Below are 26229 nucleotides of genomic sequence, written 5' to 3'. Positions count from 1 at the left end.
TATTTGCTACTTGACTTGCTTCAGTAATTCAGGTTCCAAATACCAAGGAAACTCCATAGTAATTATTTTACACTTATTCATCTTATTCATAGTTTAATCAATTAAAGTTATCCAAAGCAAAATTACATCAGTTTCAATAACAGTGCTCCACATATGTATATACACGCATGTATATTTGTTGAATATTATATATATACATGCCACAGCTTCTATGTCTAGGATTTATGGAGAGGAAGCATGTTTATACTAGAATTGGCTCTGCTCAAAACTTATTCTTGGCTCTATGATCAGAAATTATTGCTGGATATGAACTTGGTGGCACGGGAAAAAAAATGTTTTGAACTTGAAACAACAGGACGCTTGGGCAGTCTCGGGCCGGGGCCAGTACCGGCTCATGCTCTACGGAGATTCGACCCAGGTGGCCATGCCTTTGCACAGCCACTTTGCTGCTGAACGACCAGGATCCAGAGCCAGCTATATTACTTCTGGTCCCAGCAAGTGCTTGCAGCCATGTCTCCAGACTGTGAACTAAGCTTTTGATCCATGATGCCCCAGGAAGGGAAATGATGCAATTTCCAACTTAAATCTCCATGGACTTAATTACTAAAATACAGAAATCCTAAACCACGAGGCTGCTACCGCGGCCACGCGACTTTGTATCTCTTCATTCTCATCAGTGGAAAACTAATTATAAAATGTTTCCTTGTCAATAGGGCTGTACTTTAGGGGGATAGACTCCAACAAGAATAGTGAGTTCTGTGTTGAAACTTCAACAACAATAGTGAGTTTTGTGTTGAAATATGGAATGTAATCAAGGTAAAGAGAAAATAAAGTGAAATTTATCAGTTATGCAGGTGGGGGTGGGGGGTTTGGGGGCGGGGGTGGGATTATACTGGGGGTGTTTTTTGTTGGTTATTTATTTTGGTGGTGGAATATGGGCACTGGTGAAAGGACGGGTGTTTGAGCATTGTATAACTGAGACATAAGCCTCAGAACTTTGTAACTTTCCACATGGTGACTCAATAAAATAAATTTTTAAAAAAAGAAATTATTCCTGGAACTCTAAGAAAACTTCTCCATTGTACTGTGTTCAGTCCATTAGTCAACTGTTCTATTAATATGCATATATTTCCAATGATTCTATGTCATAGCTATTGGGAACATAGTGCTATGGACAAAGTTCAACAGTCCTTTCAGTTTAGCAGCCTGCTTGATCACATGGCATTTTCATTTGTACTTTTGTTAGAAATCTTTGTAAGGCCCTTAAGTTTCCAATGTTCCAATACTAATCCGACCACCTGTGTCAACTTCCCTCCACTAATGTCCCCAGTTACCCTGCCCTCAATCCAGCCTGCCTTCTTAACAAGCGCATTTTTTAAAATGTGCTTATTGTACATTGTACATTGTTGTACATTGGTCCCCATGCTTACAACGTTGTTCAATGGGTCTTAGATGTATACCTAGACAATACCTGTACATAATCAATGTTTCCAAGGAAACTACCCCTGCCCCCTGCCCCTGTTCCTTTCTGCCCATTTTCTCTACTTTTCGTCAACTCCATTTATCTCCTTCCATGACTTTTTTTTTTTTTTTGCTTTTTGGGTCACACTCGGCGATGCTCAGGGGTTACTCCTGGCTTTGCACTCAGAAATCATTCCTGGTGGTGCTCAAGAGACCATATGGGATGCTGGGTATCGAACCCGGGTTGGCCACGTGCAAGAAAAACGCCCTACTATTTGTAGGACGTTTTGGAGTGCTATTACTCCAGCCCTCTTCCATGACTTTTTCATTACTATAATCTAGAACCAAGGGTTTGCTCCATTTTCATAACATGCTCTTCATGTTCTTCTATATACCAAAGATAAGTGAAATCATTTTGTATATGGCCTCCTTCTTCTGATTGAATTCACTTAATATGATATCCTCCACCTCCATCTGTATTTCAGGGAATTGCATGACTTCATCATTAATTGCAACTGCAAAACATGCCATTGGGTATGTATACCACCACTTTATTATTTATTCATTTGTCATTGAACATCTGGGTTAATTCCATATCCTAGCTCTTGGACTAAGTGCAGCATTGAACAATAGTGCCAAAGAGCTCCTAGTTGGTGGTCATCCTGGGAGTTTTCTTCTTAAACTTTTCAGCCCTTTCTCCCTGCTCTGTGAAGTAGAATTTTACACAAAGGAGACCGTGGTCAGATCCCGCTTGGAATTTTGGGACAACAGCTGCATGGGTCAGGCAAAACCATTGATTGAATATGATGTGGTCAATTTTGTTGTAGAACTGTCCACTGGGAGACTCCCATGTCTAACGTTTAGATTTGGCTTCTCAAGCTGCAAGTTACCATGGATGGCTCTTGGTAAATATGATGAACTCAGACAGTCTCTAACCCTGTTCGTTCCATTTTAGGACATGGGTCCTGATGTGAAGTTCTTCGGACAACCTTCTCAGTCCTGTTTTGGCATTAAAATCACTGACAGAGACCTGGTAGAAGGTGTAGTCCTCTTTATAGAATTTCTCCAGCTGCATGTATAACTTCTCAATTTCTTCTTCGTTGTAGTTGGATGTTTTGGATTTCTGTATTTTAGTATTTTAGTAACTAAGTCCAGGGAAATTTATGCCGGAAATTGCATCATTGCATCAAGAGTGTGCAAATTGCATCAAGCATGAAAGCAAATTGCAGCCGCACAACTTCATATTTCTTCATTCTCAGCAATGGAAAAATAATTATAAAAATGCTTCATTTTCAGCAGGTTTGTTTTGGGGAGAGGGTAACTCCAATAATAATAGTGAGTTTTGTGTTGAAATATGGAATGTAGTCAAAGTAAAGAGAAAATAAAGTGAAATTTATCAGCTTCGCAGGTGGGGGGGGCACTGGGAGGTATTGTGGGGTTTTTGGTGGTGGAATATGTGCACTGGTGAACGGATGGATGTTCAAACATTGTATAACTGAGACTTGAGCCTGAAAGCCTTGTAATTTTCCACTTAGTGATTCAATAAAAAAATAAATTATAAAAAATTAAAGAATAGTACATCAGATAGGATGCTTTTCTTTCATGCAATCACCGAGGTTTAATCCTTGAAGCCCCATGTGGTCCCCTGAGTACCACAAGAAATGACTCCTGAGTGCAGATTCAGGAATAGACTCTAAACATATCACTGTTTATTTAAAAATAAATAAAATTAAAACAAAAAAATTGTTGAACAGACTTGCCATAGCTCCTTACACACTTGAGGGCCAAATTGTTTCAATATTTTTGAATCCCAAATTGACATTGTGACAACACAGACAAATTTTGCCTGAAAAACTATAAAGTATATTGGGTTAAAAAGATACTCTAAGACGGTCAGAGCAATAGCACAGTGGATAAGGCACTTGCCTTGCATGCAACAGGCCTGGGTTTAACTGCTGGTATCTATATGGTTGCTCTGAGCATCCACCAACAGAGATCCATGGCAGAAACAAAGCACCAAGTCTAGAGCACCACTGGGCATGTGTAAAGAACTACCCCCGCACTTGAGGGATGTGTGTTCGAGGGCTCTCTGGGCCGCTCTCTCACCACCCATGTTCGGTGCTCTTGAGCCACTTTCTATGGACAGGATTGGGCTGGCTGTAGGCGATGGGAGGCGAAGGAAGAACGAGCAAGGACCAGGCTGATTGCTGACTAGTCACTGTTTATTCAATTTCTACTCTCTCTCTCTCTCTCTCTCTCTCTCTCTAGTCTCTCTCTCTCTCCCTCTCATCTCTCGCACTCTTCTTTCTTAGTTCCTCATTCCTCCCTGGATTCTGCCATTTGGATTCAGACTCTCTGGAGCAGACTCTCACTACTCTTCTTGGATTCTGTCGCCAACTTGAGAGGCAAAAGTCCTACTTACTGTGCTATTGCTCCAGCCCCTAGCAGCATCCAAATCTAGCTATTACTTTATGGATCATGACAACATCTGTCCATGACTAAGCTCTTAATTTATCATTAAGAATTAGGCACTTTTTTCATGCCCATCTCGATGCCAGGGTAGCACATAGTTCACCACTTGCCCTGCATCCATCCAATCTCTCATCGGGACCCTGCTTTTGGGGGTGCTAGCAAGTAAGAGCAGCTGAGGCTTAGGTCAACAGAACAGATGCCCAGGAGGTAGGTATCATTTAGAGTCAAATGACTCCCACATAACAAAAGCATAGCATTTACTACGGTCTTCCTGTGTCCATAGATAAGGACATTGCTTCGAATATACTATACAAAGAACATAAGGAGAAGGGGAAAACGATATTTACAAGTCAACTGAGCACATAGAAAGAAGTTACAAATAAGCCAGAGGAAAGGGAGCACTGTGATGGGAACAAACCAATAAACCTAAACTATGAGGCTATGTTATCCTACAGGCATGGCCACAAAACAAACCAGAAAAAGTTGCAGAGGCTCAATTTCTTCAATAGTAACTATATTACTAGAATTGAAGACTTGTTCTTTGCTCTATTTTACATAATTATTTTTGTTTGATGATCATTCAGAGTCACTATCATGCCATTGTTCATTGATTTGCTCGAGGGGGCACCAGTATCATCTCCTTTGTGAGACTTGTTACTGTTTTGGGCATACCGAATATGCCACGGGGAGTTTGCTTAATAATAATTTTTTGAATGCCAATGATATAGGTTTAAATGATGTCAATTCTAGTTGTGAGATATTGTAAGTCTCTCTAAATGTCAGATATTTGTTGAGGGCCAGAGAGATAGCATAGTAGGTAGGGCATTTGCCTTGTACCCAATTGACCCGAACCATCCATAGGTCCTCCAAGCACTGCCAAGAGCAATTCATGAATGCAGAATCAGGAGTAAGCCCTAAGCATCACTGGCTATGACCCAAAAACAAACAAAAGAATAAATAAGTAAACATCAATAAAATGTTAGATGTTTGAGTGAGAAAGTTAATGTCTGAGATCATTCTCTGGGTTGATGCTGACTGTAGCCACAATGCGTTCAAGAGGCTTGTGCAACTGTTCTGCTGGAAAACGGTGCTGACCGCAGTGCTGCAGGCAACAGTACAAGTCTATTTGCCACGAGGCTGCCTTGGATCCAATCTGTTTTCCCTCTTCCCATGCCTTTTTTTGTAGTGTATTTTTGGCAGCAACTGGGAAGCCCATTCTTTCTTATGATACTAACCTTAGGGTATGTCCATTATCATGTAGAATGAAAACTATGTCTTTGACTGCAGTATATAGAATTAGGTAAGTGTATTTATTGAGATTCTCGCTTTTACAATGGTGTTAATTATAGCTTCACATATGTGTAATTCCAATACCACATTGATTACGAATATCACCAATCCCCACACCATAAACAATATCATTCATCCCCTTCTACCCCATGCCATTGCCACAAACTCAATTGTTCTCCCACTATGTTGCCTTTCAAACTTTGCTGCTACTTTGCTGAGTTATCTTTAAGTGTGACATATCAGAGAGAGAGCATTCTGTGTCTACCTCATTCTATTTGACTTCCTCAGCATGAAATCCTCTAGTTTCATCATGTTTTGCAAGCTGAATATTGTATGATTTTGACATTTATTAGAACTGCTTCGTAGTCCATTTTGTATATATACTAAAAGTTCTTAATCCATTCACCCAAAGTTTTGACTTTCGATTGTTTTCACACCTTGGCTATTTCATGAAGTGTGATAATAAACACTGGCATGCGCATATCCTTTTGGATTCATGTTTCCGTGTTTTGCAGATAGATGCCAAGAAGTAGTATCAGTGGATCATATGATCCTGTTCGTTAAGAGATCTCCAGATTAGTTTCCATAGAGACTGGACCAAATGCCTTCCCATGAGGAGTAGATGACAATTTCTTTACCACCACAACTCTTCCAACACTGGCTGTTACCAGTATATAAATATAGATCTAAATAGAGCAGTTTAAATATTGAGTTTTCAGAAAAGAAACCTGAGTGGGATAAGAGTTTCCTACCATGCCTCATCTCTCTTTGTCCCTATGATAGCCCCAATTGTGTCCACCCTTACAGACATACTCAGCCTTGTCCTTTCACTGCAGCCAGAGATGAGCAGAATCCCTGCATTGGTCAAGACATCACTGAATTCAGAGAAACAACTGGGACCACCTGCCCTGGTGATTGTTGGAGTTCATGTTTTAGTGCAGGAGATACCAGACAAGGGTCTCTGGTTTCTGTTGGTACTAAGACAAGCTGTGGCCACCAACACAGAAGTCACTGCTTAGGGTACAGATGAGTTGATCCCCTAAAGGTACTGAGAGGGACAGAGGGTGGGCGGCTAAGCCCGCAGAGGCTGGGAGAGGAAACCTGCAAACCCGCAGGTCATGGGGTAGAGTCCAGCATTATTTCTTGGATCAGAGTTATGGGCTAAATCAAGCTGGAGGGTCTTCTCTCTCACCCCAACACCTCATCCATCTATGCAGAGAGAGAGACGACAGACAGGGGTCCAGGCCATGATGCACAGAGGCCTTGATCCCACAGTAAGGCCGGTCTGACCCAGTCTGCCTTTCATCTCTACTCTCTTCTTAATAAGGAGCTCACGAGGCAAATGAATTTCCACCCAGTGACTTCCCAGGTCCTTCCTGTGCCATGGTGCTAGAGCTCAGCTCACACCCAGACTCAGGAGGACAGAGATTTGCTTCACTCTAGGGAACGCACAGGGAGGAAGCACCTGCCGAGAGCACACACTGGCTCTCTGAGTGGAGTCTGTCAGGCTGAGGGGTCACAGTTGAGGCGTCTCCTCAGTGAGCATAGACGGAGCCATCTCCCAGGAGTGGATGCTTTCGGCTTGGAGTTTGTTCTTCAAATTATATTTTTTATTGATTTATCCTTGGTTTTACCCTCTCATTGTGCATCTAAGACTCCTCTTTGTGAGTATAATTCTCATCATCCGCCATGCAAAAAAGCTCTTTGAATATCCATTTTCCTTCTTTCTGCTAACCTGCATAGTTTTCTATGCATCTAGGACTCAATTTTGCTATATTTTGCCAACTATTTGCTATTTGACTTCCTTCAGAAATTCAGGTTCCAAATACCAACGAAACTCTATAGTAATTATTTTACACTTCTTCATCTTATTTAGCTTAATCAATCCAGTTATCCCCAAAGTAAAATTACCTCAGTTTATTTTTTAAATTACATCAGTTTCAATAACAGCATACCATATATGTATATACATGAAAGTATATTTGTTGAATATTATATACATATATATATATATCACAGCTTCTAAGTCTAGGAATAGTGGAGAGGAAGGGTGTTTGTACCATAACTGGCTGTGCTCAAAAACTTATTCTTGGCTCTATGATCAGAAATTATTCCTGGAACTCTCAAGAAATCTTCTCCATTGTACTGTGTTTGGTCCAATAGTCAAGTGTTCTGTTAATATGCATATATTTTCAATGATTCTATGTCATAGCTATTGTGAACATGGTGCTGTGAACAGAAGAATGCAACAGTCCTTTCAGTTTAGCAGCCTGCTTGATCACATGGCATTTTCATTTGTACTTTTGTTAGAAATCTTTGTAAAGTCCATAGGTTTCCAATGTTCCAACACCAATCCCACCACCTGTGTCAATTTCCCACTACAAATGTCCCCAGTTTTCCTACACACAATCCAGCCTGCCTCCTTAATAAGCACATTTTTAAGATTCATTATTGTACATCGGGCCCCATGCTTACACCTTTTTCCCCTGGGTCTTAGATGTATATATACATAATACCTGTACATAAACAAAAATTTCAAGGAAACTGCCCCTTCCCCTGTTCCTTGCTGCTCATTTTCCCTACTTTGCGACCTCTTATTTATCTCCTTCCTTGACTTTTCATTTCTATAATCTAGGAATAGGGGTTTGTTCCACTTTCATAACTTGCTCTTCGTGTTCTTCTATATACCAAAGATAAGTGAGATCATTTGGTATATGGCCTTCTTCTGATTGATATCACTTAATATGATATCCTCCACATCCATCTGTGTGTCAAGGAATTGCCTGACTTCATCATTAATTGCAACTGCAAAGCATACAATTGTGCATGTATAACAGAACTTTATTATTTATTCATTTGACATTGAACATCTGGGTTAATTCCATATGCTAGCTCTTGGACAAAGTGCTGCATTGAACAATATGCCAAAGAGCACCCAGTTGGTGGTTGTTCTGGGAGTTCTCTTCTTAAACTCTGCTGCCCTTTTCGCTCCATGAAGTAAAATTTTGCACGAAGGAGATGGTGCTCTTATCCCGTTTAAAATTTGGGACAACAGCGACATGGGTCAGGCAAAAATGTTGGTTAAATATGATGTGGTTGATTTTGTTGTGGAACTGTTCACTGGAGGACTCCATGTTCAACATTTAGATTTGGCTTCTCGAGTTGCAAGCTACCATGGATGGCTCCTGGTAAACATGATGAACTCAGACAGTCTTTCACCTATTCATTCCATTCTAGGACATAGGTCCTGATGTGGAGTTCTTTGGACAACTTTCTCGGTCCTATCTTGGTGTTAAAATCACTGACAGAGACCTTGAGGAAGGTGTGGTCTTCTTTATAGAACTCTCCAGCTCCATGTACAACTTCTCAATTTCTTCTTCATTGTAGTTGTTTGTTGGTGCATAGACAACAAATAGAAACTGCCAGTAATGAGCCACATCCATTCAAACGTAAGCGTCCGATTCGGTAGTTAGGCATTCAATGCTCATGGCCAAATTCGTGTTGAGTAGGACACTGACACCACCGACACCTCTACTGTCACATGTTCCGAGGACCAGTTCTTCTCCAGTGTCCAACACAATGTGATGTGATGATGCCTTCTTGTCCCAGTGAATCCAATGACGTCACACTTGATTTTCTGCCTTGTAACATCAGGTCCTTGATGGATGCTTCCATACCAGTGTACTTGTTAAAAGTGCAGACAGCCATTTTAGTCCTTCTTTGTTTTGGCAGCCTAGTTCAGCCCTGAGATTGCAGCAGCCTCTCCTTGCTCGTCCTTCTCAATGCTGCTGTACTGTGGGCTCTTCCAGAGGCAGGGGAATGAGACCCATATTTGTTAGTGTTTATGGCATATTGAATATGCCATGGGTAGCCTGACAGGCTCTGCCATGCAGGTGGCATGTAGGTATTATGTAATAAAAATGAAAATTAAAAAAAGGACATGAAAAGTACCACAGTTTTTTTCTGATCCAATGTATGTGAAATAACCAGAACAGAGAAATGCATAAAGTAGGAACTTGGACTAGTGTTTTGTCTGGAGTGAGTAGCGTAGAGTAGCATGAGAAGAATCACTAATGGGCTTGAAATTTCTTTCCAGAATGATGAAACTGTTGTTTAGTTAGATTTTGGTGTTGACTATGCAAATCTGTCAATTCATGAAGCAAAAAATTTGAACTGGGCACTGTAAGTGTTTAAACATGATTAATAACTGGTTATATCTTGGCATAGCTATTAATCACACCCAGTCTGAGAAGGAGGAGCCAATATTCCCATCGTTCAGTGGGTCTGTGCTCACAGTCACACTCAGAGAGTGCAGTCTCCACAGCTCTGTTTCCTGTTTGCCACAGGCTGACCTGTGGGAGACCACTTCAAACAGGGCTTGGTTTTTGTCTCATTTCCCCTCGTGTCTGAAGCACTGTGCCTCCGTCGATAATGTAGTCATATGAAGAACAGTAATAAACAGCCTCATCCTCAGGCTGCAAGCCTGAGATGGTCAGAGAGGCCTTGTTTCCAGATTTGGACCCCGTGAACCGATCTGGGATCCCTGAAGGTCGAGTACTTCCTATCATCACAGTTTTGGGGGCAGCACCAGGAATCTGCTGGTACCAGCCTGCACCATAGTTACCAACATTGCTGCTGCTTCCAGTGCAGGTGAGGGTGACTGTCTGTCCCACAGACCGTGACACTGATCCCTCCTGCGTCAGTCCACTCTGTGCCCAGGAGCCTGGAATGGAACAATGGAGACACAGAGGTGAGATGGTTACTAGCCACAGCCTGTTCTCAAAACAAAGCATTTTCCCTTCATCGCACCCTCTCAACCCAGACCATGGTCTCCCACAAAATCACTTCCCCAGGTTCCCACTGTCAGTCACCTGGGTACTGAGCTAGTAGGAGGAGGAGGAGGAGGACAGGAGGCCAGGCCATTGCAGAGACACCCTGGACTCTGATCTGGAGCTCACAAGGGAGACAACTGCACAAAGTCCCTCTTATCTTGCCCTGAGGGCAGAGCAGAAAGGAGCCCTTTATGCAAATCACCCCCTTCCCCATCTGCCCCTGGGCCTACATTTGGTGAAAGCTGAGTTGGATGGGGAGCAGGAGCAGCTACAGTGTGCTAGAGGTCACAGTTTCTAATCCCCAGGGAGTGCAGAGCCCCTGGTGACAGTTTCAGAACTGAGTTCCCCCAGGAGGCTCAGGGAGGAGCCTACAGCGCCACCTGCTGAGTCAGATGAAGACCCACCACAGAGACCATCCCATGTACCAGCACTATCCAAGCTGTCCACATACAGCTGCAACTGCTCCTTAGCTGAATCTCAGGAGCAGATTCTGAAGTTCCTAAACGTTCATGTTCAGGAGGTTTATTATGCTCATAGGGTATGTTCTGTAAACATCAATATCTGAGTGCCAAGTGAAGTGTCAGGCCTAAAACTCTCTGAGGGAAAAGGTATCAGCTTGATAAAGGTACTCAGCTACTTTGGTACCTCCTCAACCGTCCCCTGAACCTGATGAGCACTTGTGGGTGGCCGGTCTACAGAATAGATTTCAGGTTGTTTTCCTGGAGGGATGCCTCTCCCAGAATGGACTCTTTCTCACAATTTATTTGGCTTTGAGGTCAAGCAGGGGTACTTGACACAAAGAGTGAGCAGCTGTCAAGGGAACATGTGTGGTCATGCCTGGATCCCTGTCTTGGTACCTGGCATCTCAGGACAAGATAGAATAACTGAGGAGCCACAATGTGTTTTCATTGAAAACCTGTTTTCCCTCTTCCTATGACTTTTTTTGTAGTGTCCTTTTGGCAGCATCTGGGAGGCCCATTCTTTGTTACTAATCTTAGGGTGTGACAATTATCATGTAGAATGAAAACTACGTCTTTGACTGGAATATCTAAACTTAGTTGACTGTATTTATTTTTACCGAGATTCTGTTTTACGATGCTGTTAATAATAGATTCACATGGGCATAATTCCAATACCAAATTCATTACTAGTATCACCAATCCCCACACCATAACCAATATCATCCATCCCCTTCAACCACATGCCATTACCACCAATTCAATTGTTCTCTCATTATATTACATTTCAAACTTTGCTTCCATTTTGCTGAGTTATCGTTAAGTTTGACATATGAGAGAGAGAGAGCATTCTGTGTCTACCTTCTATTTGACTTCCTCAGCATAATATCCCCAAGTTTCATCTATTTTTTGCATGCTGAAAATTTTATGATTTTGACCTTAGTTAGAACTGCATAATAGTCCATTTTGTATATGTACTACAATTTCTTAATCCATTCATCCAAAGTTTTGACTTTGGGTTGTTTTCACACCTTTGCTATTACATGAAGAGTGATAATAAACACTGGCATGCGCATATCCTTTTGGATTCATGTTTCCGTGTTTTGCAGATAGATGCCAATAAGTAGTATCAGTGGATCATATGGTAGTGTTATTCCTATTCTTTGAGAGATCTCCAGATTAGTTTCCACAGAGACTGAACCAAGTGACATTCTCATCAAGAGTGGATGACAATTCTTTTATCACCACAAATCTTCCAACACTGTTACCAGTATATAAATATAGATCTAAATAGAGCAGTTTAAATATTGAGTTTTCAGAAAACCTGAGTGGGATAAGATTTTCCTACCATGCCTAATCTCTCTTTGTCCCTATGATAGCCCCAATTGTGTCCACCCTTACAGACATACTGAGCCTTGTCCTTTCCCTGCAACCAGAGATGAGCAGAATCCCTGCATTGGTCAAGACATCACTGAATTCAGAGAAACAACTGGGACCACCTGGCCCTGGTGCTTGTTGGAGTCCGTGTTGTAGTGCAGAAGATATCAGAGAAGTGTCTCTGGTTTCTCTTGGTACTAATACAAGCTGTGGCCACCAACACAGAAGTCACTGCTTAGGGTACAGATGAGCTGATCCCCTTAAGGTACTGAGAGGGACAGAAAATGGGTGGCTAAGCCCGCAGAGGCTGGGAGAGAAAACCTGTAAAAAGACAGGTCTTTGGATAGAGTCCCATATTATTTCTTGGATCAGAGTTATGGGCTAAATCAATCTGGAGGGTCTTCTCTCTCACCCCAACACCTGATCCTTCTATGCAGTGAGAGAGAAGCCAGAACAGAGGTCCAGGCCATGATATATAGAGGCCTTGATCCCACGATAGGGCCTGTCTGACCCAGCCTCCCTTTCATCTCTACTTTCTTCTGAATCATGAGCTCACCAAACAAATGAATTTCTACCCAGTGATTTCCCTGGTCCTCCCTACGCCATGGTGCTAGAACTCAGCTCACACTCAGACTCAGGAGGATAGAGAGGAAGCCCAGGGAAGAAGAACCTGCTGAGAGCACACACTAGCCCTGCTCATGGGAGTCTGTCAGGCTGAGGGGTCAGATCTGATGCATCTCCTCAGTGAGCATAGACAGAGCCCATCTCCCAGGAGTGCATGCTTTCGGCTAGAGTTTGTTCTTCAAATTATATTTTTTATTAACTTTTTCTTGGTTTTACACCCTCATGGTGCATCTAAGACTCCTCTTTATGAGTATAATTCTCCTCATTCCCCCCCACAAAAAGTTCTTTGAATATCCATTTTCCTTCTTTCTTCAAACCAGCACAGTTTTCTATTTGTCTAGAACTCGATTTTGTTATATTTTGCCAATTATTTGCCACTTGACTTGCTTCAGTAAATCAGGTTCCAAATGCCAAGGAATCTATAGTAATTATGTTACACTTCTTCATCTCATTTAGCTTAATCAATGCAAGTAATTCCCAAAGCAAAATTACATCCATTTTAATAACAGCGTTCCACATATATATATACATGCATGTATTTTTGTTGAATATTATATATATATACACATATATACCACAGCTTCTAAGTCTAGGGTTTTTTAATACACATTTTATTTTATTGAATCACCATGTGGAAAAATACAATGTATTCAGGCTTAAGTCTCACTTATACAATGCTGAAACAACCATCCCTTCACTTGTGCCCATATTCCTCTACCAAAAATAAAAATACCCAGTACAGCTCCTGTCCTGGCCCCCCCACCCCGCACCTGAGTTACTGATAAATTTCACTTTCCTTTCTCTTTACTTTGTTTACATCCAATATTTCAACAAAGACCTCACTGTTATTGTTAGGAGTTCCCAACTAGAGTCAGACTGGTTGTGAAGAGATATTAGGTGGGTTTTAGATTTCTGTACTTTAGCAACTAAGCCCAGGGAGATTTCTTCCAGATATTAGATCATTGCAAGCTTATAACTCTCATCTGTGGTCATCATAATATGCCGGTGACCATGCCCTTCAGCCCCGTCAAGGAAGAGGAGAGAGAGAAAAATACCTTTCCCCTCCTGGGCAGGCATGGGGCCGCGGCTTAGTTCTCAGTCTGGAGACATTCTGCAAGGATCTGCCTATACCAAAAGCAGTTTAGCAGACCTCTGGAGTCATGCTCATGCAACTGCGGAGAGGTCGCACCCGAGCGGCCCCCGGATTCACATTTTGGGTGGGGCCGGTGTCGCCCCTAAGTGTAGGATTTGTGGAGAGGAAGGGTTTTCATACCATAATTGGCTGTCCTCAAAACTTAATCTTGGCTCTATGATCAGAAATGATTCCTGGAACTCTCAAGAAAACTTCTCCATTGTACTATGTTTGGTCCATTAGGCTACTGTTCTATTAATATGCACAAATGCTGGCCAACTTTGACCATGAGTGTGGAAAGGTCGGATTGCAGCTGAATATCAACAACACGATGTTGATGAAAAACAAATTGGTCCCTGAAGCTCCATTTGCTCTCAATGGAATGAACATCTCCGAATGCAGCAGCTATTTGTACCTGGGTCGAGAAATCAACATGAGGAACGACTTGGCGCCAGAACTGTGCAGGAGGAAGAGAGCAGCATGGAATGCATTCAAGAGCGTCGAAGAAGTGGTTAAGAGAACGAAGAACCTCCGACTCCGGGCACATCTTTTCAATTCCACCGTTCTTCCTGCACTTACATATGCCTCAGAGACCTGGGCCCTACACAAACACAATGAGAATGCTATTAGTGTATCCCAGAGAGGAATCAAAAGAGCTATGGTGGGAATATCATGTCTCACTCAAGTGAGAGTAGGAATCTGGAGTTCTGACCTCTGTCGATGGTCAAAAATCAGGGATGCTGTCTCGTTTGCCAAGGCATCAAAAATCAGATGGGCCGGTCAAGTAATATGATTCAGAGATGACCGCTGGACTAGAGCTTTACCGACTGATTGCACGGGATGTCAGATGACCTCGTGGCCGCCCACCAACTCAATGGTCAGATTTCTTCGTCAAATACCTGATGAACGATTTGAGGCTTTTCCTGTTCCTGGAGCAAGCAGACATCATTGGGCTGCTATAGCACGCGACAGGGACAAATGGAGATGTTACTGGCGTCCGCTCAAACAAATCAAAGATCAGCGGGACTACAAGTGATACAAGTGACAAGTGATATTTCCAATGATCCTATGTCATAGCTATTGTGAACATGGGGCTGTGAACATGAGAGTGCAACTGTCCTAACAGTTTAGCAGCCTGCTTGATCACATGGCATTTTCATTTGTACTTTTGTTAGAAATCTTTGGAAGGTCCTTAGGTTTCCAGTGTTCCAACACTAATCCCACCACCTGTGTCAACTTCCCTCCACTAATCTCCCCAGTTTCCCTACCCTCAATCCTGCCTGGCTCCTTAACAATCACATTTTTAAGATAAATTATTGTACATTGGGCCCCATGCTTACAATGTTGTTCCCTGGGTTTTAGATGTTTACATGTATATTATGTAATACCTGTACATAACCAATGTTTCCAAGGAAACTGCTCCTGCCCCTTTTCCTTTCTGCCCATTTTCCTACTTTTTGATCTCACCATTTATCTCCTTCCTTGACTTTTTCATTAGTATAATCTAGGACCAAGGGTTTCCTCCACTTTCATAGCTTGCTCTTCATGTTTTTCTATATACCAAAGATAAGTGAAATCATTTGGCATATGGCCTTCTTCTGATTGAATTCACTTAATATGATATTCTCCACATTCATCTGTGTTTCAGGGAATTGCATGACTTCATCATTAATTGCAACTGGAAAGCATGCCATTGTGTATGTATACCACCACTTTATTATTTATTTGTCATTGAACATCTGGGTTAATTCAATATCCTAGCTCTTGGAATAAGTGCTGTATTGAACATAGTGCCAAAGAGATCCCAGTTGGTGGTCGTTCTGGGAGTTTTCTTCTTAAACTTTGCAGTTCTTTCTCCCTGCTCCTTGAAGTAGAATTTTGCACGGAGACAGTGGTCTGATCCCGCTTGGACAACAGCGGTATGGGTCACGCAAAACTGTTGATTGAATATGATGTGGTCAATTTTGTTGTGGAACTGTCCACCAGGAGAATTCCATGTCCAACCTTCAGATTTGGCCTTCTGAAACTGCGAGTTACCATGGATGGCTCTTGGTAAACATGATGAACTCAGACAGTCCTCACTCCGTTTGTTCCATTCTAGGCCACGGGTCCTTATATGGAGGTCTTCGGATAATCTTCTCGGTCCGATCTTGGCATTACAATCACTGACAGAGACCTTGTAGAAGGTATGGTCTTCTATATAGAACTTCTCCAGCTCCATATACAATTTCTCAATTTCTTCTTCATCGTAGTTGGATGTTGGTGCATAGAGGACAAAGATAGAAACTGCCAGTTATGAGCCACATCTATTCAAGCATAAGTGTCTGATTCGGGTTGTTAGGTATTCGAACAAATCAATGCTCATGGCCAAGTTCCTGTTGATGAGGATACTGACAACACTGACGCCTCTACTGTCACAGTTCCGAGGAAGAGTTCTTCTCCAGTGTTCAAAATAGTGTGATGTGATTGATGCATTCTGGTCTCAGTCAATCCAATGACATCATATTTGATCTTCTGCGCTTGCACAATCATGTCCTCGATGGATGTTTCCGATGCCAGTGTATGAATGTAAAAAGTGCAGATAGTCATTTTAGTCCTTCTTCGTTTGGGCAGCCTAGTTCAGTTCTGAGATTTAGCAGCCTCTCCTTGCTCGTCCTTCTCAATGCTGCTGCATTGGGGGCTCTTCCAGAGGCAGGGGAATGAGGCCCATTTTTGTTAGTGTTTTTGGCATATCGAATATGCTGAGGGTAGCTTGCCATGCTCTGCCGTGCAAGTAGCATGAAGGCATTGTCACTGTCACTGTCATCCCATTAATCATCGATTTGTTCAAGAGGGCACCAGTAACATTTCTTATTGTGAGACTTTTTGTTACTGTTTTGGATATTGAATACACCACAAGTAGCCTGCCAGACTCTCCCGTGTGGGCACAATACTCTTGGTACCTTGCCAGGCGGAGGAATCCAACAAGTGTCAGCTTCGTGAAAGGCGAATCCCCTAACAATTGTGCTATTGCTCCAGCCCCATGTAGGCATTATGAAATAGAAATGAAAAGAAAATTAAGGAATTGAAAAGTGCCACAATTTTTTCAGATACATGTATGTGATAACCAGAAGAGAAAAATGCGTAAGGTTTGAATTTGAGCTAGTGATTTCTTTGGAGAGAGTAGGGTAGAGTAGCATGAGAAGAATCACTAATTGGTTTGAACTTTCTTTCCGGAATTATGAAAATGTTGTAAAATTAGATTTCGGTGTTGACTATGCAAATCTGTCAATTCATGAAGTAAAAATTTGAACAGGGCACTGGAAGGGTGTTTAAACATGTTTAGTAACTTCCCGACTGGTTCAGCCCTTTTGGAAAACAATATGGACAATTCTCAAAAAATTAGAAATTGAGCTTCCATTTGACCCAGCAATACCCTTCTTGGAATATATCCCGGAGATGCAAAAGGTATAGTAGAAATGACATCTGCATTTCTATGTTCATTGCAGCACTGTTTACAATAGCCACAATCTGGAAAACCAAAGTGCCCAAAAACAGATGACTGGTTAAAGAAACTTTGGTACATCTACACAATGGAATACTATGCAGCTGTTAGAAAAGATGAAGTCATGAAATTTGCATATAAGTGGATCAACATGGAAAGTATAATTTGAGTGAAATGAGTCAGAAAAAAAGAGGCAGACATAGAAAGATTGCACTCATAAGTGGAATGTAGAGCAGCAGAGAGGTACGAGCTCGTAATGTTGCAAATTGGGCAGAAATTTCTCTGGACTTAGTTAATAAAATACGAAAATACATAACTGCAAAACAGCACAGCCTCTATTGCAGCCACTCAACCTCATATCTCTCCATTTTCAGCAATGGAAAACAAATTATCAAATGCTTCCTTTTCAGCAGGTCCAACTTTGAGGGGAGAAACTCCTAACAATAATAGTGAGTTTGAAATGTTGAATGTAATCGAAGTAAAGTGAAATTTATCAGCTCCATAATCGGGGCAGGGGGCTGAAGGGGTGTGGGTGTGTGGGGGGGGGAGGTATACTGTGATTCTTGGTGGTGGAATATGTGCACTGGTGAAGGGATGGGTTTTCGAGAAAAAAAAGAAAAAAAATGATTAATAACAGGATACAGCTCGGCATAGCTTCTAAACACACCCAATCAGGGGGCCGGAGTAATAGCACAGTGGGTAGGGCGTTTGCTTTGCACTCGGCCGACCCCGGTTCGATCCCCGGCATCCATATGGTCCCCCAAGCACCGCCAGTAGTAATTCCTGAGTGCAAAGCCAGGAGTAACCCCTGAGCATTGCTGGGTGTGACCCAAAAAGCAAAAAAAAAAAAAAACACCCAATCTGAGAAGAAAGAGCCATTATTGACCCTGTTCAGTGGGTCTGTGCTCAGAGTCACACTCAGACAGTGCAGTCTCCACAGCTCTGTTTCCTGTTTGACACAGGCTGACCTTGGGGGATCACTTAGACCAGGGCTGGGTTTTTATCTCACTTCCCCTCGAGTCTGAAGCACTGTGACACTGCTGACACTGTTGTCCCATGAAGCACAGTAATAATCAGCCTCATCCTCAGGCTGCAGGCCTGAGATGATCAGAGAGGCCTTGTTTCCAGATTTGGACCCCGTGAACCGATCTGGGATCCCGGTAGGTCGAGTACTTCCTATCATCAAAATTTTGGGGGCAGCACCAGGAATCTGCTGGTACCAGCCTGCACCATTGGTACCAACATTGCTGCTGGTTCCAGTGCATGTGAGGGTGACTGTCTGTCCCACAGACCCTGACAATGATACCTCCTGCGTCAGTCCAGTCTGCGCCCAGGAGCCTGGAATGGAGCAATGGAGAAACAGAGGTGAGACAGTGACTAGCCACAGCCTGTTTTCAAAACAAGCATTTTACACCACAGCAGCCCCTCAACCCTGATCATGGTCTCGCACATAATCACTTCCCCAGGTTCCTACTGTCAGTCACCTGGGTACTGAGCTAGCAGGAAGAGGAAGAGGAGTGGAGGCCAGGCCATTGCTGAGACACTCTGGACTCTGATGTGGAGCTCACAAGGGAGACAACTGCACAAAGTCCCTCTTATCTTCCCCTGAGGGCAGAGTTGAAAGGAGCCCTTTATTCAAATCACCTCCTTCCCCTCTGCCCGCCCCCCCCCACCCCCCCGCCTACATTTGGTGAAAGCTGAGTTGTAGGGAGAGCAGGGGAAGCCTCCAGGGTGCTAGAGGCCACAGTTTCTAATCCCCAGGGAGTGCAGACACCTTGGTGAAACTGAGTTTGAGAGCTCAGTTCCCCCAACGGGCTCCGGGTCAAGCACACAGCGCCACCTGCTGAGTCAGATGAAGATCAACCACAGAGACCATCCAATGTGCCAGCACAATCACAAGTTCAGCTGTCCGCAGACAGAGGCAACTGCTCCTAAGCTGAATCTTAGAAGTAGATTATTAGGCTCCAAAACATCCTTATTTGGAGAGTTATTGTCCTCTACCCACCATCTGAAAACATCAACATCTGAATCCCATGAGAGGTGTCATACCCAGAGCTTTCTGGGGAAATTGATGAAGGTACTCAGCTTCACTGGTACCTCCTCAACAGTCTCCTGAACCTGGTGAGCACTGGGGTGATTGGCCCACAGAATAGATTTAAGGTTGTTTTCTTGAAGGGGTGTTTCTCCTGCAATGCACTCCTTCTTACACTTTCTTGGCTTTGAGGTCAAGCAGGAACATTGAACACAAAAGAGTCAGCTGCTGTCCAGGGAACACGTGTGGCCAACCTGGCGTCTCAGGCTGAGTTAGACACACTGAGGAACCACAACTGTAGCCAATTCTTGGTTATGGCATAAGTCTTTTAGTGGGCCGATTTTTATGTAGGATGTAAACCATGTCTTGACTGGATCATTTAGTATAGTCTACTATACTTATTCTTACTGAGATGCTCTGGTTTAAAATACTGTTAAGAATTGTTTCACATCCACATAATTCCAACACCACACACATCACAAACATCATCCTATCCATTAGCTTTAGAAAAGTTTTTCTTATCATTCCTCATCTTTCCTTGTCCCTCTGATAAACCCAATTGTGACCATCCATACAGACATATTCAGCCTTGCCCTAAGGCTGTGCAGCCAGAGATGAGCAGAAGCCCTGCATTTGTCAGTGAATCATTGAATCCACAGAAGCTACTGGGACTACCTGAACCCTGGTACTTCTTGGAGTCCCTGTGGTAGTGCAGGAGACACCAGAGAAGGGTCTCCGATTTCTGTTGGTACCATTGCATGCAGGTGCCACCAGCACAGAAGCCACTGCTCAGGGTGAAGATGAGGCTGATGAGAAAAACAAAAGAGCATAGCTAGGTCAGCTTAGGCAGAGAAATTATTGAACAGGCAGGTCATGGGTCAGAGTCCAGTGTTATTTCTAAAGATCAGAGTTATGGTCTCAACCAGGATAGAGGGTTTTCTCTATAACCCCAAAACCTGATCAACAAAACAATCAGAGAGAAGCCAGAATAAGATTTCAGACCATGATACACACATGCCCTAATCCACAGTGGGGCTAGTACACCCACACCTCCTTTGCTTCTCTGCTCTCTTCTCTATCACAAGCACACCAGGCAACTGAATTGACACCCAGTGAAGTTCCAGCTCCTACCTGAGCCCTAGTGTTCACATGCAGACTCGGGAAGATGAAAATTTGCTTTACCCTTGGGAGAGGCCAAGAAGGAAGCACCTACTGAGAGCACACAAGGGCCCTGCTCAGGCCAGTCTGTCAGGCCAGAGAGGACACAGCTGATGCATCTCCTCAGTAAGCACAGAGCCCAGCTCGCAGAGGTGGCTTCTCTGGGGTTTGGGTTTTATTCTTCAAATTATGTTTAGTTTTTATGCTATATCATTGGTTTAGAGTAGCAAAATGTATCTAGGATTTTACTCTTCTCATTATGTTGATGATTCTCATCACTCCCACAACAAAAAAATCTTTAAATATTTTATCCAACCTCTTTTCTTCTAATGACCATAGTTTCACTGAAACTAGGCCTAAGTTTCATTGTATTTTGTTGGTTATTTTGCTAGTTTATTTGCATCAATAATTCAGGTTCCACATATCTATGAGACAATATAGTAGTTGTCTTACACCTTTAGCAAAATCATTTCAACTTATATCCATTTATCCAAAGGGCAAAATTATATCTGTTTTAATAGCAGATTATTCCACGGTTTTATATATATGCCAATTCTAAGTCTAGGATTTTTGGGGAGAAGGTTGCAGAAGGAATGGTGTTTGTCTACACTTGGCTGCGCTCGAGGAATATTCTTGACTTCTTTCTAATGCAATGCACAGAAGGCAGATCAAAATGGATTAAAGGCCTTAATATCAAAGCTGAATACGTAAGATTCATGGATGGACAGAGACTGGCCCACATCCAAAAGACAAAAGCAACTGGTGTTGGCGCGGATGTGGGAGAAAGAGACTCTTCTTCACTGCTGGTGGGAATGCTGACTTGTTCAGCCCTTTGGGAAAACAATATGTTCAATTCTCAAAAAATTAGAAATTGAGCTCCCATTTGACCCAGCAATACCCTCCTGGGAATATATTCCAGAGAGGCAAAAAGGTATGGTAGAAATGGCATCTGCATTTCTATGTTCATTGTAGCACTGTTTACAATAGCTACAATTTGAAAAAAACAGAGTGCCCAAAAACAGATGACTGCTTAAAGAAACTTTGGTACATCTACACAAAGGAATACTATGCAGCTGTTAGAAAAGATGAAGTCATTAAATTTGCATACAAGTGGATCAACATGGAAAGTATCATATTGAGTGAAATGAGTCAGAAAGAAAGAGACAGACATAGAAATATTGCACTCACATGTGGAGTATAAAATAGCAGAGAGGTACAAGTTAGCAATGATGCAACTTCCCTCCACTAATGTCTCCAGATTCCTTTCTTTCCATCAGCCTGCTTCCTAAACAAGCACTTTTTTTAGTTCATTTTTGTAATTCAGGTTCCATGCTTATGCTGCTCTTTTGTGTCACTGATGTGTGTGTATCTCTATGAGATATTCCTGCTCATAACCAATGTTCCCAAGACCCCTGCCCACTGCCCCATTTTTCTTCTGTCCACCTCTCCTTACTTTCCTATCACACCATTTCTCTCTTTCCTTGGCTTTTTCATTACTGTAATCTAGAATCAAGATTTGGTAATTTCTTTTCCTTCCTTGTTATTCTATATACCAAAAATAAGTGAGATAATTTGGGGTATGAACACTTTCTTCTTACTTAATTCACTAATCATGATATCCTTCCCCTCCATCCATGCTTCAGGGAACTTCAGAAGTTCATCATATCTTGGAAAGGCAAAGTATGCCACTGTGTATCATAACACCCTTCATTATTATTCATTTTTCATTAGATATCTGGGCTAATTCCATATCCTAGCTAATGTACTAAGTTCTGCATTGAACAGTGATGTTCATATGCCCTTTCAAATGGATGTTTTTGCATCTTAAGGATATGATAAAACGTTTTTGTGTTGGGGAGGGTAGATATTAACAAGTGGATAGTTGACTCAACTGGGAGATATTCTTGTTTTTCTCTAATAAATTTTAAAGTTTTAAGAGATAATGACATGTTTTTCCATAAAGACTGAATCTTGTCACACCCTCACAAACCCTGAAAATGTGAATCCCATTTTCACCACATTCCTCATGTCAAGGATGACATGAAATACATCAATCTAGCATCTAATAACTGGTAATCCACATTATTGAGCTCTAGACTTTTATGTGGTAAAAAAAATTTACTGAGTGAATACTAAAGATGATATTCACTGATTCCATGGCTCAAAAATACAGAGATCTAATTCAGAAGAGAGAAAGGGCCTCTTAAGGTGCTGAACCAAGGGAGATGAAGGAGAAGAAAGGGCTGATAATAGAGCAGAGAAGAAACAATCAGAGAGTCACAAAGACCAGTAAATCAGCAAGAAATCTAGTGTTTGACACAAAGAAAACTCACAAGATCATATCATGGCAGGTGACGGGCACAAAGATTCCTTCTTCATAACAGTAGAGAATTAAATAAACATCAACATCATTCAAGGAGGCCTCTTCAGTTTATTTTATTGCTTGAAATAGTTCTTTATTTTCCAATTTGGATTATCAAAACCCTAACCACAATAACCCGACTTTAGGACACAAATTCTTTCATGTCTGCCTCAGTTTACCTTCTCAGACATTTCCTAAACTCGCTGTTACTTACCGTATGCCCTCTTGCATCTACTCTTTTTTTTTTGGCTTTGATTTTGTTTTCTATGTTTGTTTTGGCGCTACACCCAGAAGTGTTCACAAGCTACTTCTGCACGGGTTATGCACTGAGGAGTGTATGGGATGCCAGGGTTACAAATAGGGTCAGCCACAGGCAAGAAAGTACTCTACCCACTGTGCTATCACTCGGTCTCCTCTAAGCTTTTGTTGTATAATTTAGGTTATCCATCTAGGTCTTGTGTCAATTTAGGATTGAGTATTAAGACATACTTTAGGAGGTGGCTCTAATATGTTCCCAACGCATTGTGAAAAAGATAAAAAAAAACAAACAATAACTCTGCATTAATCTAACTAAAGATTGTGTGAGAGACTCAGTTTGGGACTTCCATAGCATGAGATATCCTTTCTGGCCTCATATAACTTAGGTTATTCAGCTATAAACATACTTATTCAAGTTTTGTTATTGTTTTGGATGAAAAAATATTTGGGCTTGATGATAATTTTTTTAAATGCCAATGACATAGGTTTAAATGATGTCAGTTCTAGTTGTGAGATATGGTAAGTCTCTCTAAATCTCAGATATTTGTTGGGGGCCAGAGAGATAGCATAGTAGGTAGGGCATTGGCCTTATACACAATTGACCTGAACCATCGAAAGGTCCTCCAAGCACTGCCAGGAGCAATTCATGAATGCAGAACCAGGAGTAAGCCCTAAGCATCACTGGCTATGACCCAAAAACAAACCAAAGAATAAATAAGTAAACATCAATGAAATGTTAGATATTTGAGTGGGAAAGTTAGCCTCTGAGATCATTCTATCTGGGTTGATGCCGACTCAAGCAGCAATGCCTGCAAGAGGCTTGTGCAACTGTTCTGCTGGAAAACGGTGTTGAACCCAGTGCTGCAGACAACAGCGTAAGTCTATTCTCCACGAGGCTGCCTTAGATCCAATCACATAAGTGAAAGCAAAATTTCTTTCTTATAATACAGCTTATTCCTGTGTCGGAGACATCTCTCCCAAACTAAGAGGGGGCCGGATGGTTGGAATGAAAGGGGAGTGAAACAACAGTCAGAGATATTAGCAAATGTATGAAAGTACTTACAAATTGGAAACCCCATATAATGAAGGTATACAAGTAAGCCAGTGAAATTTCTGGAAATATACATCTGACCACCCCTATCATCTAGAATGTTATCAAATGACTTGACCATTCTACCCCTGGTGATGAAAACTTATATTTAAACTAACAAAAACTAGTAAAGCAAAGTTTCTGGCAGACCTTTGCATAAGAGCAAACAGGTTATCAAATAGCCCAAATGAGCGCATTCAGCTGAACAATTGAACAATATGTAATATATTCATATAGTGGAATATAATTCAGCAAAGAAACTTGCATTTTTACTATGCTTAGTCGAACTTATCAGCTGGAAATGACAAACATTATATCCATTTGCCCAAATATGCAAGAACCCAAAATATGAAACAAACCAACGAGAGAGTCAATCTTTAGATTTTGAGACAGCTTGGGGTTAGCTGAGGAAAAGAGTAGGGACATGGAAAGGGGTGGAAGTAACTAATTAGATGGAAGTGGATGGAAACTAGATGTGAGGTGGCAGATACATACAGGCTATACTGAAAGTAGGTGTGAAATCACACCCCAGAAACTTCTGAAGGGTGTAAGCCATGTGAACTCAGTAGAAGAGTAAACTGCTGTCCCATGCCACACCATTCTTGGCCTAGAAATATTGTATAATAAAAATGCAAATAAAATAAAGAAGGTGCAAAGAACCATCATTTTTTTGAATGCTTCATCGCTAAATATCCAGAACAGAAGCATTCATAAGGCTTGTACATGGATTAGTGATTTCCATGGTGTGTGTAGGGTGAGGTAGAATGAGAAGATTCACTAATGGGCTTGAACTTTCGTTCCAGAAAGATGACAATGTTGTAAACTTAGATTTTGGTGTTGACTGTGCAACTCTGTCCATTCTTGAAGCACAATTGAACTGAGCAATGTAATTGTGTTTATATGGATTAATAACAGGTTACATCATGGCATAGCTCTTAAACACACCCAGTCTGAAAAGGAGGAGTCATCATTGGCCCTGTTCAGCGGGACTAGGCTAGGGATCACTCTGAGACAGTGCAGTCTCCACAGCTCTGTTTCCGGTTTTGACAGTTTATCATGGGGGGGAGGGGCACCTAAAACAGGACTGGGTTTTTGTCTCATTTCCCCTCGTGTCTGAAGCACTGTGGCTCCGTCGATAATGTAGTCATATGAAGCACAGTAATAATCAGCCTCATCCTCGGTCTGCACACCTGAGATGGTCAGAGAGGCCTTGGTTCCAGATTGAGAACCAGTGAACCGATCTGGGATCCCAGAAGGTCGAGAATTTCCTATCATCACAGTTTTGGGGGCAGCACCAGGAATCTGCTGGTACCAGCCTGCACCATTGATACCAACATTGGTGCTGGTTCCAGTACAGGTGAGGGTGACTGTCTGTCCCACAGACCCTGACACTGATACTTCCTGAGTCAGTCCAGTCTGCGCCCAGGAGCCTGGAATGAAGCAATGGAGACACAGAGGTGAGACAGTTACTAGCCACAGCCTGTTCTCAAAACAAAGCATTTCCCACCACAGCAACCCCTAAGCCCTGATCATGATCTCCCACATAACACTTCAACAGGTTCCCACTGTCAGTCACCTGGGTACTGAGCTAGCAGGAACAGGAGGAGGACAGGAGGCCAGGCCATTGCAGAGACACCCTGGACTCTGATCTGGAGCTCACAAGGGAGACAACTGCACAAAGTCCCTCTTATATTCCCCTGAGGGCAGAGCTGAAAGGAGCCCTTTATGCAAATCAGCCCCTTCCCCTCTGCCCCTGGGCCTACATTGGTGAAAGCTGAGTTGGAGGGGGAGCTGGGGCAGCCTCCAGGGTGCTAGAGGTCACAGATTCTAATCCCCAGAGAGTGCAGAGCCCCTGATGACAGGTTCAGAGCTAATTCCCAAGGCTGGCTCAGGGACAAGCCCACAGCGCCACCTGCTTTGTCAGATGAAGATCAACCACAGAGACCACACAATATGCCAGCACTATCCAAGTGTCAGCTGTCCAAATACAGATGCAATTGCTCCTAAGCTGAATCTCAGGAGCAGATTCTGAAGTTCCTAAACGTTCATATTCAGGAGGTTTATTATGCTCAGAGGGTATGATCTGTAAATATCAACATCTGAGTGCCAAGTGAAGTGTCGGGCCTAAAGCTCTCTGAGGGAAAAGGTATCAGCTTGATAAAGGTACTCAGTTACATTGGTAACTCCTCAGAGTCCCGT

The 26229-nt window shown here is 42.4% G+C and overlaps 3 gene segments (V, D, J or C); all 3 read right to left on the bottom strand.

The window, feature by feature from the left end:
- Positions 1-9590: 9590 nt before the first annotated feature.
- On the bottom strand, positions 9591-10146 carry LOC101543275 (immunoglobulin lambda variable 2-23-like). The segment is given in 2 exon segments: positions 9591-9946; positions 10095-10146. Coding segments are annotated over 2 exon segments (408 nt in total).
- Positions 10147-18130: 7984 nt separating this feature from the next.
- Positions 18131-18663, bottom strand: LOC129407029 (immunoglobulin lambda variable 1-44-like). The segment is given in 2 exon segments: positions 18131-18468; positions 18615-18663. Coding segments are annotated over 2 exon segments (387 nt in total).
- Positions 18664-18952: 289 nt separating this feature from the next.
- LOC129407028 (immunoglobulin lambda variable 1-40-like) lies at positions 18953-25655 on the bottom strand. The segment is given in 4 exon segments: positions 18953-19035; positions 19838-19968; positions 25058-25460; positions 25607-25655. Coding segments are annotated over 4 exon segments (666 nt in total).
- Positions 25656-26229: the final 574 nt, after the last annotated feature.

This window comes from Sorex araneus, chromosome 9, assembly GCF_027595985.1.
Source record: "Sorex araneus isolate mSorAra2 chromosome 9, mSorAra2.pri, whole genome shotgun sequence".
Classification (NCBI taxonomy): Eukaryota; Metazoa; Chordata; class Mammalia; order Eulipotyphla; family Soricidae; genus Sorex; species Sorex araneus.
The sequence above is the reverse complement of the archived record's forward strand: the minus strand, read 5'-3'. Positions and strand labels throughout refer to the sequence as shown.